General features: G+C 37.7%; 1 protein-coding gene across 1 annotated transcript in view; it reads left to right on the top strand.

Annotated features, from left to right (window-relative positions):
• The window catches only part of ptprb (protein tyrosine phosphatase receptor type b), a 67,292-nt gene extending 51,514 nt beyond the window's left edge, over positions 1 to 15,778 (top strand). Inside the window, exons 22-31 of the mRNA XM_017710650.2 lie at positions 1,174 to 1,191; positions 1,289 to 1,370; positions 2,699 to 2,789; positions 3,102 to 3,178; positions 5,334 to 5,468; positions 5,745 to 5,867; positions 8,567 to 8,730; positions 12,079 to 12,214; positions 12,421 to 12,541; positions 13,342 to 15,778. Of these exons, the coding sequence (XP_017566139.1) occupies positions 1,174 to 1,191; positions 1,289 to 1,370; positions 2,699 to 2,789; positions 3,102 to 3,178; positions 5,334 to 5,468; positions 5,745 to 5,867; positions 8,567 to 8,730; positions 12,079 to 12,214; positions 12,421 to 12,541; positions 13,342 to 13,364 (970 nt within the window). The 3' untranslated portion in view covers positions 13,365 to 15,778. The remainder of the gene's footprint in view (positions 1 to 1,173; positions 1,192 to 1,288; positions 1,371 to 2,698; positions 2,790 to 3,101; positions 3,179 to 5,333; positions 5,469 to 5,744; positions 5,868 to 8,566; positions 8,731 to 12,078; positions 12,215 to 12,420; positions 12,542 to 13,341) is intronic.
• The last annotated feature ends 694 nt before the right edge of the window (positions 15,779 to 16,472 follow it).

The raw sequence follows: 16,472 nt of genomic DNA on the forward strand, positions 1-16,472 counted from the left end.
CCTGCCTCAGTAACTCAGCCCACAGGCCTCGGGAAGCGAATCTATCGTCTTTATTACTCTTGGACTCAGAAGGTAACTGGACTGAAATATTGAGCTCTGTGACGAGCCAAATCTCTTCACCTATGCAGACAGCTTTTAATTGGATCTAGAATCAGATAATCCAACATTTCAGGCTCAATAAGAGACTGAACTTGGGCCTCTCATATCTCTGATCTTTTAGACGAGCAAATAGAAGCAAACTGGTGTTTACAGACGTAATTTAATTACTCAGCATCAAGAAATGAAAATAACTCAATTACTCACCTTGAGTAGGTCAAAAGTTTTTAGTAATTTAGTAATTATGACTAATTGGCAATACACTGTTATAAAGTTTTTCTCTCAACCATTATAACTGTTTAAAACATTTTTTAATTTGCTTCACTGAAGTTCTTTAAAAACTGCATTGTTGGGTTTTGTGTGCATGTGCATCGGGTAGCGCTCTCACCTCACAGCAAGAAGGGCCTGGGTCGATTCCCGGCCAGGCAATCAGGGTCCTTTCTGTGTGAAGTTTACATGTGCTCCCTGCGTCTGCATGGTTTTCCTCCGGGTGCTCCGGTTTCCTCCCACCGTGCAATCAGTCAGGCTGATTGGACATGTTAAATTGCCCCTAAGTATGAGTGTGTGTGTGTGAATGTATATGTCTGTCTATCTGCCCTGTGATAGTCTGTTTGTGGACAACTGTCGATTGATCTTCTAGTCAGCTATGTTCTCTGAGAAAGAGAGAGATGGCTTGGGAGAGACTGTAGAGAGAGAGAAAGACATCACTGCAGGCCTATCAGTAGTTAATCTAAAGCCTTATTGTTGAGTAACTACTATAACTATTCAGTAAATACTATAAAACTATTCTGAAGCCACTGCCAATGGTTTGATTTGTAAGTATGTTTTGAAAAATCCAAGAATATTCCTTTAAGGGGTTAAACAAGTTTTTAGCCAATTCCAGGAGGTTTTAGTTTGCCCTGGTCAGTGTAAGACTTTGGTTGTCATACTCCTTTATCAATAGCTTGAACATGTTTACTGTGGCCTTTATGTCAATGTGCAACAAACACAAATGGGATGACAGGTTAATTTGGAGCTCTGATATTGGCTGTGAAGAGGATTTAATGTCACTCTTTTTTTTCTCTCTCTTTTTTGCAGCAACCGCCGCATATCCAGGTAGGCATTTGCCCTCTCCACATAAAAAGTCCATTCATGTTTTGTGTTTTTTTTTCATGTGACTCCATGTTAAAGATTGGTAACTGTGTTTTATCAGCCCTGTCAAAGTGGCCCACTTTGAGTCTCATCTCAGCAAGCTTCAGGCTGACTCTAATTACCTCTTCTCCGAGGAGTTTGAGGTAAGGGGCGGACTGCATTTGAAATTTAAATGTCTGTTTGCTATTTGTTATTACAATACCTGGCTGAATCAGTGGTATTGGCAGCCACTGGAAGCAGCAGTGTTGTATTCGTGCAGAATTAGCTTATACTAAAGGAAAAGGGAGGCATCTCTTATAACTTTGGCTAAGTGCAGAATAATTCCTTTAGGGGTTACTGTCTTCCCATCCATGCACACGTAGACAGTGCAACATGCAAGGCATGCAAGACTGGGCCTGTGTTTACTGGATCACACGATACATGACAAGATAGTGTAGTACAACACAATACATTACAATACAAATTACAATACAATAATAGTTGGGCAATATAACACTAATGTTATTGTAATAAATATGTCACGATATGCCTTTTGAGCACATCATAGATATTGACAGTACTTTAAATACACTTCACAACTGCATTTTTGATGGCAAAGAGAACATAATGAGTCCTATTTAATTACATAAAGTGCAGTATAGTATGTGAAAAGTTCAACGCAAATCATTGGATTCATAGTTTTTGATATCTGTTAAATGTGGCACTACTTTGTTTGTTCCAGTGGATCAGATATAAGGGAAAAAATATTGTGATTTATCATGCATCATGTATCATTCAACTAATAATGTAATCATTCAAGTATCTTGCCATATTTTTGCCATATTGCTCACCTGTGCAATGAATACACAACACATTGTAACACATGACATGAGACTGACAGTAATATGCATAAAATATATAAAAATGTGGGGTCATGTTGAAAAAGTGTACAGACCTGTGTAGATTAACTGTATAAATTATATTGTCGCTATCACACATTTGAAAGCTGCCCTTTATATTTAGTGACAAATGTACCAATATAAATTGCCAGAGGTGCAAAATAAGGAACAAAATCATATTACCTTAACATAGTCACATGCAAAGGTTTGAATACCCCCAGTAAAATAATATTTTGTTTATTTCATGACTGAAAATAAGTAAACACATCCTCTAATGGGAAAAAAACGTAAGTACTCCTTTTTTTTAGCACAGTTTCTATTTAATTGCTGAGTTAAACATATTGGAAACATTTTTTTTCCAGTGCCGTGATTAATATTGTATTTTTTGATATACATATCATAATTAATATGTATAATAAATGTACACACACGTTATCTTACTTTCACTTAAAGAAATAACTAAATGTGTCATTTGCGCAGGGGTGCCCAACATTTGGTCATGACTTTAAATTAATACATTCACCTGTAAAGTTACCATTTTGGAGATACAAGGTTCTACAGGTAGCAGCATAATAACATTTCCTTTCTCACAGGACCTGAAGGATGTGGGCCGCAGCCAGGCTCTGGATGCTGCTCGTCTACCTGAGAATCGCTGCAAGAATCGATACAACAATATACTGCCGTGTAAGTGGAGAGAGAGGGAATCTAATGGAGTATTAAAGGAAAAGCTGCAGCCATATGAGCAAGCAATGGTGGAAATGCTCTTCAGACAAATGTGAATGAATAAACATTCCAGCTTTCAAGCAGCCGAATGTGATCCATACCTTGTCTTAATCTATAAAATCATGCAAGTTATGAGGCCTCCCTGTTCCGTCAAACTTATTACACTGGAGAACTTAAAGATGAATCATTTCTGTTCTGTTCCTATCCACGATTTTCTTCTAAATTCATCCTGCTAACATGTGCAGACAGTCATTAGTTCTTTTTTGCCTTTAGATGACTCTACCCGGGTAAAACTCTCATGCTTGGAGGACGACCCATGCTCCGACTTCATCAATGCAAGCTACATTCCAGTGAGTTCTCGAAGGGTTCAGGTGTTTCATAGCAACCTTGCAAGTTCTCTTCTTAAGGTCTGTCAATTAGGGCTGGCCCAAATCATTTGAATATTCAAATATAGGTTTGTTACATTGATATTTATTCCTGTATTAAATATTCTGAAGCCACACATTTTTGTAGCCTCTAAATGTACAATACATTTTATCACTTTAATTAACATGGAAAAATAAATAAATTAAATATTAAAAAAAAATAAATTATAGCTAAATGCATCATACATTTATGCCACTCATCCACATCATCCACCCTCAAACTGCACAACTTTTATTTAATTTAAAAGAGCATAGGTGGGAGCATTTAAAATGATCAGACAATAAGAAAAAACTCACTGTAAAATTCGTGATGAGGTGGGTGTAGCATGGCAAGTTTGATAATTATCTTAAAAAAAAAGGATTATAGTCATCCCCGAGTACCATTTGGTAGGAAATTTGTTACATCACATTTGTTGGTTCATCACTAGTACACATTATTAAGTGTCTTTTCTGCCTACTGGATATATTTTGAACTGTAATAATGAACGAATTTAAATTATGACTAATTGTGAAATGCAGACATTGTTGTTAAGGGTGGTTTTGACAACGGGTATGCAGGTAGCGATTCAGAAATTGGGCAGTCATGAGCTGGATGTTAGGGAACCAGCCCTGTGACCAGAACATCGCCGGTTCAATCCCCAGAGCTGACAGTCCATGACTGAGGTGTCCTTGAGCAAGACTGGGCAAGTGTGCTCACTGCCCCCTAGTGTGTGTGTGCTCATTAGTGTGTATGTGGGTGTTTCACTTCACAGATGGGTTAAATGCGGAGGTGAAATTTCCCTGTTGTGGTACTAATAAGGGTCACTTAACTTAAGATATACCCACAAGTATTTGAAGTCTGTAAAATGCTGTTTGAGCCAGCCCTACTGTCAACTATGAGTCTTTGATTCATCATCTTCATAGCAAAGAGTGTTTTTTGCATGGGGAGTGTGATGTTCATTTAGATAGCAAAAGAACAGGTATTTGACTTTAGCATATTAGATAAATTTGTACTTTTTGTACAAATACTTACATTGGCTGAGCCTGCAAAATCTGTTACATGTATTGCTTGTTATAGTATGCTCAGTTTCGTTGTTTGGCCATTTTTGTAATGTGCTGTTGCAGAAAAATATGAAATTAATCATTTAATTAGCCAGGAGGATCAGAAAAATTCAGTTTGCCCTCCTCTTCATGTTTCATGCTTATAGGTGCTAATGTGCCTGTGCATGTTCATACGAATCATGTTCATATGAAAGTGAATTTATTTTGACTTATAGCAGTAATTGCACCCCTGCCGTGGATATTTTTATATTTTCCTCCCTCCATCTCACCTGATTTAACTACTCAGCTAATTAACAAGACCTTCCTGAGTGCAGGATGTTTCATTTGCCAGTCCTGCTTTTAATAATGTTTCCACCAGAGCGTGGAGGCTGTGTAATAGAACACAGTAAATGTCTGTAAGCATTACCTTTACGTTTTCAGCAGACACACTTATCCATTTAAAGCTGTAGGTGAGTGTAGCATGAGGAGACATGCAAAAATACTTTTATTGGTATAACAGTAATGTTAGTGTTTGTGTCTGGGGGAAAAAAAAAAAACACTGGTCTCTTGTGTGTTAGCCAGTGTTTTAACTGTGTGAAAGACTTTAACTGCAATGGACTACATATGAATGAAAAACAATTACTCTGGTTTACAAGATGAGTTTTACTATCCTTGAATTCTCCACCTTCACTCTCCCACTGTGAAGCAGCAAGAAAAAGGTCACGTGACTGAAACAGATGAATAAATTGCAGGTAAATATATTACATCATCACAGATGATGTAAGTAAACTGAAATAGAAAGTGGTGTTGATGTAATGTATTTTATGAAAATAACTGCATTACTTTTTCACAGCAGCATTATGTTTAATAAGCATAAAAATGTGAACTGTACATTTTGGACTGTAGTATTCCTCTATTATAGAAACCTGTCAGATTGCATACTGTGGAGTATTTAATATTGGCATACATTTTCACAAACGTTTCTAATATTGGCTAACGTAATAAAGACACAAGAATGATATGATATGAAATAGAGATCCTCTCTGTTTTTCTGCCTCAGGGGAACAATTTCAGGCGTGAGTACATCGCCACACAGGGGCCGCTCCCAGGAACCAAAGATGATTTCTGGCGAATGGTGTGGGAACAGAACGCTCACAACATCGTCATGGTGACGCAGTGTGTTGAGAAGGGAAGGGTGAGTACAGAGGCGTCACTGTTGCTATGGCAACACATGGTCCAAAGTAAAAAAATAAAAAAATAAAAAAGCAACAAGAAGGAAGAGAGGAGGAGATGGACAAGGGATAACAGTCATTGGTCGTTACCATAATCAGTCAGAAGAAATAGAACTGTTCATTATGGAGCTAAAGCTGCTATTTTGAGGTGAACTCTCGTTGCATGCTTTCTGACATGTGACTTTGTGTCTATGTGTGGGTATGTATGTGTTGTGTGTGCCTGGATCCATGTCATGCAGGTGAAGTGTGACCAGTACTGGCCTATGGACAGGGAGCCGCTGTACTATGGTGACCTCGTGGTGCACATGCTGTCTGAATCAGTCTTGTCAGAGTGGACTATCCGCGAGTTCAAGATAAGCTGTGTGAGTGGGAAAGAGACTGAAAGAGGAACATTTGTGTGCACACAGAATTATAATAAAATGTACACTTACCAACAACAGTATTTATTAATTAAATGCCTTCTCTAAAATCTTAAAGCGATTAACAAAAAACAAAGGAAAATAAATGTGTTAAAGGAAACACAAAGACATATACAAAGTTATAAAATTGAAAGAAACCTCTTTCCCATGGCTATAAAGTACAATATATAAATTAGCATACAATAAGTCTAAAAATTACAAGCGATGGCAAATTAAACAGCATGCATCCCTGAAAAGGTGAGTTTTAAGAAAAGATTTAGAAGAGTCGTCACTTTTCATATTAATCTTCTTCTTCTTCTTCTTCTTGTTCTTCTTCTTTCGGCTGCTCCCTTGAGGGGTCGCCACAGCGGCTCACTTTTCATATTAATAATATGTATAATTGTAAGTACAATTATTTTGATATATATATACAGTGGGGCAAAAAAGTATTCAGTCAGCTTGTGCAAGTTCTCCGTTCAACTCAATACTTTCTAACATAACCTTTGTTGGCCATGACAGAGGTCAAACGTTTCCTGTAAGTCTTCACCAGGTTTGCACACACTGTAGCTCATATTTTGGCCCATTCCTCCTGCAGATCTCCTCTAGAGCAGTGATGTTTTGGGGCTGTCGCTGGGCAACACGGACTTTCAACTCCCTCCACAAATTTTCTACGGGGTTGAGGTCTGGAGACCGGCTAGGCCACTCCAGGACCTTGAAATGCTTGTTACGGAGCCACTCCTTCGTTGCCCGAGGGGTGTATTTGGGATCATTGTCATGCTGGAAGACCCAGCCACGTTCCATCTTCAATGCTCTCACTGATGGAAGGAGGTTTTGGCTTAAAATCTCACAATACAGGGCCCCGTTCATTCTTCCCTTAACACGGATCAGTCGTCCTGTCTCCTTTGCAGAAAAACAGCCCCAAAGCCTGATGTTTCCACCTCCATGCTTCACAGTAGGTTTGGTGTTCTTGGTGTGCAACTCAGCATTCTTCTTCCTCCAGAAACGACGAGTTGAGTTTTTACCAAAAAGTTCTATTTTGGTTTCATCTGACCACATGATATTCTCCAATCCTCTTCTGGATCATCTGTATGCTCTCTGGCAAACTTCAGACGGGCCTGGACATGTACTGGCTTAAGCAGGGGGACACGCCTGGCACTGCAGGATTTGAGTCCCTCTCGGCGTCGTGTGTTACTGAGGGTAGCCTTTGTTACTTTGGTCCCACTTCTCTGCAGGTCATTCATCAGGTCCCTCCGTGTAGTTCTGGGATTTTTGTTCACCATTCTCATGATCATTTTGACACCATGGGATGAGATCTTGCATGGACCCCAGATTGAGGGAGATTATCAATGGTCTTGTATGTCTTCCATTTTCGTACAATTGCTCCCACAGTTGATTTATTCACACCAACCTGCTTGCCTGTTGTAGAGTCACTCTTCCCAGCCTGGTGCAGGTCTACAATTTTCTTCCTAGTGTCCTTCGACAGCTCTTTGGTCTTGGCCATGGTTGAGTTTGGAGTCTGACAGTTTGAGGCTGTGGACAGGTGTCTTTTATACAGATAACGAGGTCAAACAGATGCCATTAATACAGGTAACGAGTGGAGGACAGAAGAGCTTCTTAAAGAAGAAGTTACAGGTCTGTGAGAAATCTTGCTTGTTTGTGGGTGACCAAATAATTCTTTTCCACCATAATTTACAAATAAATTCTTAAAAAATCCTACAATGTGATTTCCTGGATTTTTTTCTCATATTGTCTCTCATAGTTGAAGTGTACCTATGATGAAAATTACAGACCTCTCTCATCTTTCTAAGTAGGAGAACTTGCACAATCAGTGGCTGACTAAATACTTTTTACCCCACTGTGTGTATATATATATATATATATATATATTGTTTTGGGAAAGTTGTTATTAAATGATGCATTTATACTTTTCTACTTCTAATAATTTGTCTGCCTTGAGATTTGATCACCACTATTGAAAGAAGAGGCATTCTAGATATTAATTAAGCTATTACTTCATTATCTGTGCACCTTCAAGTTTTATCCTGAATTATCTACAGCTCTAATCATTATTTTGGACATGTCTAAATGTTTGTTTGCTTTCTTACTTATTTATTTAAATGTAATACATTTTTCTGATTTTACTGATTATTTGAAACCTGTAAAGTAACATAACACTACAATGCGATTATAATATTAGCATCATTTTATAGATGTATTTTAAGCAAAATTCATTTTCTATTAAGGGACAATTTCTTCATAATTCAGTTGTTGAGATGTAAGCGAAGTCATTCAGAGTGGTCGGATATGAAATGCTCTGTTCTAGTCAAATTCAGATGAGAACCAAATGTTTGAAGCATTTAATGCCCCTGAAAGCTCCTTCCCAGAAAGTTATTATATGAAATGCTGACAGCCTGATGTCTGAGACTTTTATGGGTTTTGAGATAAGCTTTTGGACTAAACTGCATTCATGGTGGAAAGTCTAAAGCAAAGTCTTTTTTCAGATCTACTCCTTTTGTACTTTTTTCAACATTAAATTTTTTAATTCAGAAAACAGGCGTAGGTTAACTGGTGGTTTTGGATATTACATAAATGGCTATAATTGCACATAGACATTGTGACTCCTGTTTAGTGAAGGTTTGTTCTTTTTGTGGGTGTGATTTTAGGAAGGCAAGCTGAGCTACCCAAGGATAGTGCGTCACTTCCATTACACGGTGTGGCCGGATCATGGTGTGCCCGAAACAACGCAGTCTCTCATTCAGTTTGTGAGGACAGTCCGAGATTACATCGACAGGGCACCAAGCTCAGGTCCAACCGTGGTCCACTGCAGGTGTGTTTAAAGCCAAAAAACATGCACAAAGCGTCTGCTAATCCGCTAGACCACTAGTCCGCTAGTACTTTATGACTCAATGTCATACTCTAGAGTTCTGTTCATATTACTTTGAGCTGGTTTTGTGGACATGGATTAAACCTATTCTAAATTGCAGTTGTATTTCACCATTAAAAATCCTCTTTTTTTAGGTTTAGACTGGAGAACTAAAACAAGCCATATCATTGTTCAAATAGTAGTTTACTGTTACATACTTACACTTACTAAACAAAGTGTAAATAAGTGCACAGGTTAACTATAACTTCATTATCAGCACTGAGTATTAATGTAATACAATAACAGTCAAAAGTTAGAACACACATAATTAAATAAGTATTTTCATAATCTGAAAGACATATTGATGTAAATGCTTATTCCTAAACATTTGATTTTGTTAGTAAGTAGTGCTTTGCATGCCGAGCTTCTATAAACTTTTTAGAAAAGCCTTTCAGCTAGCTCCTCAGTAAGCTGCTTGAAAGAATGCAGAAAGAATGCCAAGACAATGCAAAGCTGCATCACAGCAAATGACTTAGACTGAAGAATCCTAAATATGAGGATTGATTTGTTTAGCACATTTTTGGCCATTGCAAAAAAAAAAAAACCTATCTATGAGCTATGAGGTGATGTGTCCAGACTTTTCATTGGTACTTTGTATACATCAGAAAGCGTATGGTGCACTGAGTGCGTGTATGAATTCATATTTAAACACCTCCACACTTTCATATCCAGAGGTTGTGACACTGTTAGGAGAATTCTCCTCCGTCTCCCCCAGCAATAGCAAATACTGTTATTGGATTTTGATCTTGCTGTGATTTCCCTGAATACTTTTTACAATACAATACTTTTTTCCTCATCTACATATGCCTCCTAGTTCTCCATTTTGTTAATGAAAAGTGACGTCTAAAAGGACGAGTGAATCACACAAAGTACACAGGAAATGTCTTCTGAAACGAAATGATACACTGTTGAAGGATTGGCCTGTTGTAATGAAGGGGAGGGTGAGGCCAAGGAGTAGCTGGATGTAGTCATGTAGGCTGTTGGTCAAATCTGAATTGTCATAATTTAAATCAGGGGTCAGAGCCAAGGCAAACACGGTTATCATAGGTCTTACACCTAATAAGTCTAAAACCTGCAACTAACTAGAAAACAGAAGGCACCAGTGAATCCAGAATGAGTAAAAAAGAAATACAGACAGGGGTTCTGTGATGCCCACTCATCCTAAAAGATTGTTGTTTATACACCATGCGCTTGTCCTTCGTGGGACAATTCGTAGTTCACAAACTGAAAGCACAAATGGGTTTTGTAGATTATGGCTTGTATTTGAACCATGGCAGCAGCCTGAGGCACCATTTGAAGTGGTCAGATTTGCTCATGGCCCAGTGTATTCTGTCCCCCCCTTGACATAATGTGCATAAGGCAGCATGCACCTGGATTGTGCAAATAATCATATATCTTGGCCCAGCTTCAGATTAAACCCAAAGTCCGCTAAAATGAAAGGGCATCAACAGTATAGAAAAACTATGGCAGAGCTGGCACATTATTACAGCTTCACCTTGCCTCCAAATATGTCAGGCAAAGCATTAGCAGTTAGTTACACAACCAGGGACCGGTTCTAATGGGGAAAGGACTGTAAACTATAGACAATTTCAGGGAAATGTGGAAAGAAAGGTAGAAGAGGTGACTACAAAACGGCACCAATGGACAACTGCAGACACTACTGATTCTGCTGAAAACAATTGGTGATCCAAATATTCCACCTTACACTTCCAATATGTCAAAAGAGAAAAATGTAATATCAAGCTCTGAATATGAACAGAATGTTTCTTAACCAGAATCACTGTGTATGTCCAGCTCCTTTCTGGCTTCCCAATAGCAAAAGTGCCCAAAATAGTGGATTTTGCCACTTGACTCATCTCCCACTTGTCATCAGTATCCGATTAGTATCTGCTACATAAAGCTGCATCTACTGTGACCTTTTTTTTCTCAGCCCTGTGCAAACTTATTTCCCAGTGGCTGAAGGAGTTAGAGTTGAAGAGAACCTGACCATCAAGGGAGCGAAGGCAACCTCTTCAATCAAGCTAAATCTTTCCGCTCTAATCACATTACTTCCCTCAGTTACATAAGGCCCAGCTCCGTCTTTCCTGAAAATGATGGAGGGCCAAGGGGAGTCTGAGGAGAGTATGATGAATGGGTCAGAGCATGAATAATTCGTCTGAAACCTCTTAGCCATTGAACAGTATTAGTATTTGATTAAAACTGAAGGAAGCTCTGAATCCAAACAACTGAAATAAGGATTGGACTAGAATCTCAGAGGCAGTAACAGAGTCAGTCGTGAGGAATAGGGCCTAGTAACTAGAGAGAGTGGCAGATTGGAATTCTAGATAAGAAAGGGGCAAACACAGTCCTGGAGGTTAAATAAAGGACAAGGATTTTTCACAAGCAGTTGTCAGTGGGTTTTTCTGCACGCTCCTACACCCAAGCTGTTAAAGCAATGCTGCTCCGAGACTGTATTGGTTTCACAGTTAATGAGTATGTATATATCTGTAGGTACTTTGCACACTTACACACCTAGGTAATGTCATCCATCCATCAATCAACCTAATTCAAGGATGCAACAATAATTTAATTTCACTTAGTAGAGCACCACAATTACACATTTGTAATTATAAACAGCTGTAGCAGGGCTGCACAATTTGAAAAAATCGAATTGAATGTTTTAGTACCTTCTTAGTACATCAACAAATAAAACAAATGACCATTTCCATCATACAACAGTGCACACATATTCAAAGATGGCCTATGTTGATGTCTACTTGTTGTAGGCTAGACCTTTTCTCACTTTCCCTATCTATCTTCACTAACTGCTCCCCTTGCACAGTCCTTTCAGTGCTTGACATTGTCATTTCGGCCATTCTTCATTATTGGTCATTTCCTGGGAGGTGGGGGAGCATTTTTCCCAGTTCATCCATCCACCTGTGTAATATTTAGTTTTTTTCTCCTTTAAACAGTTGACTCCTGATTATACTGTATACGGTTGCTGTCCAAAAAACTCTAGAGGAGAAGGGAAAAAGCATTCTTCAATGTTAAGAGATTTTATTCCAAGTAATCTGGATCATTTCTATTGGTCCATTCCTCATAAAAGTTTCACAATACCTGCTCTGTTGAAATGTTTTAGAAAAAGAAAAAGAAACATTTTTTGGGCAGCAACAATATGTTAGTAATATAGGATATGTTTGTGTTACTATATGTGAAAAATATAAATTACAGAGGATTGGCATATAGAAGGTCTCTGTCTCTGTCCTTCAATAGCGCTGGAGTGGGGCGTACAGGAACCTTCATCGTTCTGGACCGTGCTCTGCAGCAGCTAGATAGCCATGGCACTGTTGATATTTACGGCTGTGTGTTTGACCTCCGACTACACCGCTCACACATGGTGCACACAGAGGTAGGCATCATTATAGCTGTTAGCTATCAACTGTATCTTCAGTTATATCCTTACATACTTACCTCCTGAATCAGCACAGCAGTAGTTCAATGTTAGTGGCTGCTGAATCATTACAGTATACCTGCAAAGCTTGCACTGCAGGGCCAGCGAAAGATGCACCATTCATAAAAAATCTGCCTACCATCCCCACTTCAACTTCCTCCTAGAGCCAGTATATGTACATCCATCAGTGTGTGCGTGATGTCCTGAGGGCCAGGAAGCTTCGCTGTGAACAGGAGAATCCACTTTATCATATCTATGAGAACTTCAACCCTGACTACTATAAAGGTGAGTCACAGAGAGAGTGAAATTGTGCCTGGTACTTTAGTTATAATTAATTTATTGTTACTTTATTACACATTGTTTTGTTATTATTTTGCGTTGTTTGTACAATATATATATTTTCTAAACTGCACCGCTTTATCAAATAATTATTCTGCAGGTTTTAAAAACAGTGCAGATAAACAGTCGTTTGACTTAATAGAGACTGACTGAGGGGTGAAAGAGACATGACAAAGTGCATATTCTGTACTGCCCTGAAGCTTTAAGCACATTATTTAACCCTTTAATAGTCTCACCAAGAAAAATTTTTTTATTTTTTACAAAAAAAAAACAGTTAATATCTTGTCTGAAGAACAAAGTGTTGTGTTTTTGTTATGAAACAACACATAAAATAGATTGATTTACCATTACCTTGATTGAACTCACTATTTACAGAGGTCTGCTGTGCATTGTAAATTGAGTTGTGATCAGGATGTGCAGGTGGCCTGCATGTTACAGAATCTTCAGATTTGTCACCTGAAGTCATTTTGGGTGACAGGACAGATATTTCCACTTGCTTTTTTCATGTTTGAGCAATTTGTGAAGTCATTTGTTGATTTATTTGCTTTCATACCACTAAATATTAATCAATGCACATGGTGCCACTTGCTGCATGAGGCAAACAAAAGCAAATTGTGGACATAAAAAGGGATTTCATTCATTATCCGTATCTGAAATTTCATAAACGATTGTGCTTATTGGTTTTTGCAGATTCTCCAGCATACTTTGTGTGTGTGTATGTAAAATCCATTATTCCTTTTCTACAGATTTTGTATACACTGGACGTTGAGAAGTGCAGGCCTCCCGACAAATCACAATAGAAGAAAATACCTGTGTCTTGGCAGTATCTTCACGGGATAGCATTTATTTTTATACAACCCTCTCATGACGTATTTAAAATGTTAAAGTTTGCTGTAGAAGAATATTTATGTTTGATGTCTTTCTGTTTTCTGTTTTTGTCCATCCTTTTCAGTATTTTTTAGTTTAGTGAACCTTGTCTGTACATCTTCTCCATATGATTATCATGTTAATGGTGTACTGTATGGTTAAATTGCCTTGTTTTACTGAGCAACATGTGAAACAAATACCCATACAAATTCAGAGTTCCATTTAAGTGAGCCTGCAGCCTTTTAACTTATCAAAAACACATTAAGTAATGAATTTCTGTACTGTAATGTAGCTCCATGAACCATACAGACTGTAGCAATAAGAAATACTGCTTATTTGTTTCTCAACAAAAACATTGAGACAGAGTACTCATCTCATAAAATACTACCGATTTGGCACTCATATTTGTGATAATAAACAGACTAGATTCAGAATAATACAATATAATACAGTACAAATACATTACAGTCAGCTTCTGCGTGAACAAGGCTACATTTAACTGCTCTAAGATCAGGCCCTAAACAACCCTTTTCAATGCATCTCATTGATCCAGTTTCTGCGAAGTCCCTTCTGCGAATTTGTGTGGAATTTTCCAGACAGGGTCTACACGTCCTTGCCCTGCCTCAAAATGGTTAAAGGTTGAAGTCACAGAGATTATGACGCTCGAATCCAGAGAGCCATCAAATCTGCTGTGGATTTACAGGGAACTGTCCCAAAGCTGCGTCTGTGGGGTTATTCCAATCATGCTTTTTCCTTCCTGTACGTCCATCTGTTAGTTTTTCTACAAGCTTTTCTCACACACATCATAGCCATTCATATACCATTTCACTTTACATTTATTTCTGTACACTGAGCTCTTAAAATAGAAGACTAATTTGGATGTATGCCGTCACTTTTTAATTGAAATGGCACATTTATGAGAGGTTACACTACCAGTCACATATACTTTATCAGGCACACAGAACATTTTGGATCACCAGAAGAATGAGGCTGATGACTTTCATTTTTTTACTTCAAACAGTCAAGAACTATTTTGGCCATGAAAGTGACCTAAACATTTTAAATGTGCTGTATTTTCTAAATGTGTTCTGTTCCGAGAAAAAAAATGAAATCTATGGAAAATAGTGTATAGATACAGTGGCATAACCAGTTCCACCAGATGTCATTAGTATTAATCTAAGCAAGCTTTGAATTTACACACTGAATTTTAAATGCTATTATGTTGCCACTACCTCACACAGTAGCACCATGTAATGTAACATTAATTTTTTACTATTCTATGCAAGCCTTATAATGGTTCACTAAAATATGTCACTTTCACCAGGTTTGTGAAAGCTTTCAGTGGTTAAAGATGTGTAGGCTTTTCTCATTTTTTTCATATATTACATGAAGCAGGTTGAGGGATGATGTTGTATGGACATGCTTTAATTCAGCTTGGAAACATCTGAAAAGCATATCATCTTAGTATAATTATGTATGATTCAGTACCATTATGATTCATACTCTCTTTCTAGATGTAAGTCACTTAAACAGTCTAACACAGAGAATTGTGAGATGCAGATGGAATATTACTAGCTCTGATGTTAAAAATACTTGTAGCCTCTTGCAAATTATGTACGTGCGTCTTAAAATTGATAAGCTACTTACTCTGCCATAAGCAACAGTGCTTATGATACTGTAACGATGATGTCTCCTGATGCTATTTTTTTTACTGTAGACACAATGTATGTATTTCCTATGCAACTGTAATAGATTTGCCATATTTTGTCACGTTTGTGTAATCCCAAAATTATACTTTCATATAAAATCTAAAAAATGAGCTCTGACTACTGATTTTGATGTTTCTTTCAAATCATAATTTTATGTCTATTTAATCAAATCAAATCAAATTTATTTGTATAGCGCTTTTTACAACAGATGTTGTCACAAAGCAGCTTTACAGAATTTCGGAAAAGACAAAGTTTCAACAGGACTGTAAGAATGTACAGAAACCTGTTTAACTTGGTTACTTTTTCATTCTGATGTATGCTGACATAAAATTGCACCATCCTCACTGAATCTACAAAGCTTACTTTGCAACAAGTATATGTGGAGCAATGGAAGGGAGGATCAGGGAACAGTTTTTATTTGGCCTATAAACTGTGTCTGGCTATAAATGTCACACTGACAATCTGAATGTTTAAGATGCCCTGCTTTTGAATGTGACCGCATATAATGAGTTAAATAAATGTTTAATTTTGTCCGAATGTATGAGCTGAATCCTATCTAATGCTTGCTTTTTAATAAAATAAAAAAGACTGCAGTCACATGTCTGTATGTTAGGTGACACTGTGTCCTTTCATTATAAAATGTAATTGAAGTCATGAACTCACTCATTTGTGCAACTTGGATTTTTTTTTTGGTGGCTGAGATGAGTTCCTTCAGTTTGACTGATAAATTGGTTCATCAGAAACAGCGTGAGTCAGCATGTATGACTGTGAATGAGTCCCCCAAATTGTTTGGCCTAGAATACAGGATAAATTCAAATTTCCATCTGTTTTATAGAGGTCCATTTGTTGAATTATGTTCTTTCATTAACACTGAAGAAATATATTTGCATACAAATGATTTACAAACCAGAAGCAAACTGAATCTTCTCAGGTGACCAAATCAACCACGAGTTCTTTTGTGTGTTTAGATATTTTTTTATTGTGGCTTTTGTACTTGATTTTTTTCAATCAAGAAAGCTGCGGTTGTGCTGTCCATAAACTGTTCTCATTCCTCTAATGGTTCTCATTTCTCCCTCTTTACCTCTCATTGCTTGCAAGCAGCTCAACACCGAATCAGATTTCACACACAGAGAGTCAGTGAATCTGATAACAGAATGATAGAGAAAAAATTATTTGATTATATTAAAAAAGCAGGATGGCCACTAGGGGGGTGGTGGGTGGAAAAAGAGGTTATGGAGCTAACAATTCTGATACCAGGATGGATTATTTCAGCCTCAAACCACCACACACTTGTTATACAG

Source organism: Pygocentrus nattereri, chromosome 1, assembly GCF_015220715.1.
Source record: "Pygocentrus nattereri isolate fPygNat1 chromosome 1, fPygNat1.pri, whole genome shotgun sequence".
Taxonomy (NCBI): Eukaryota; Metazoa; Chordata; class Actinopteri; order Characiformes; family Serrasalmidae; genus Pygocentrus; species Pygocentrus nattereri.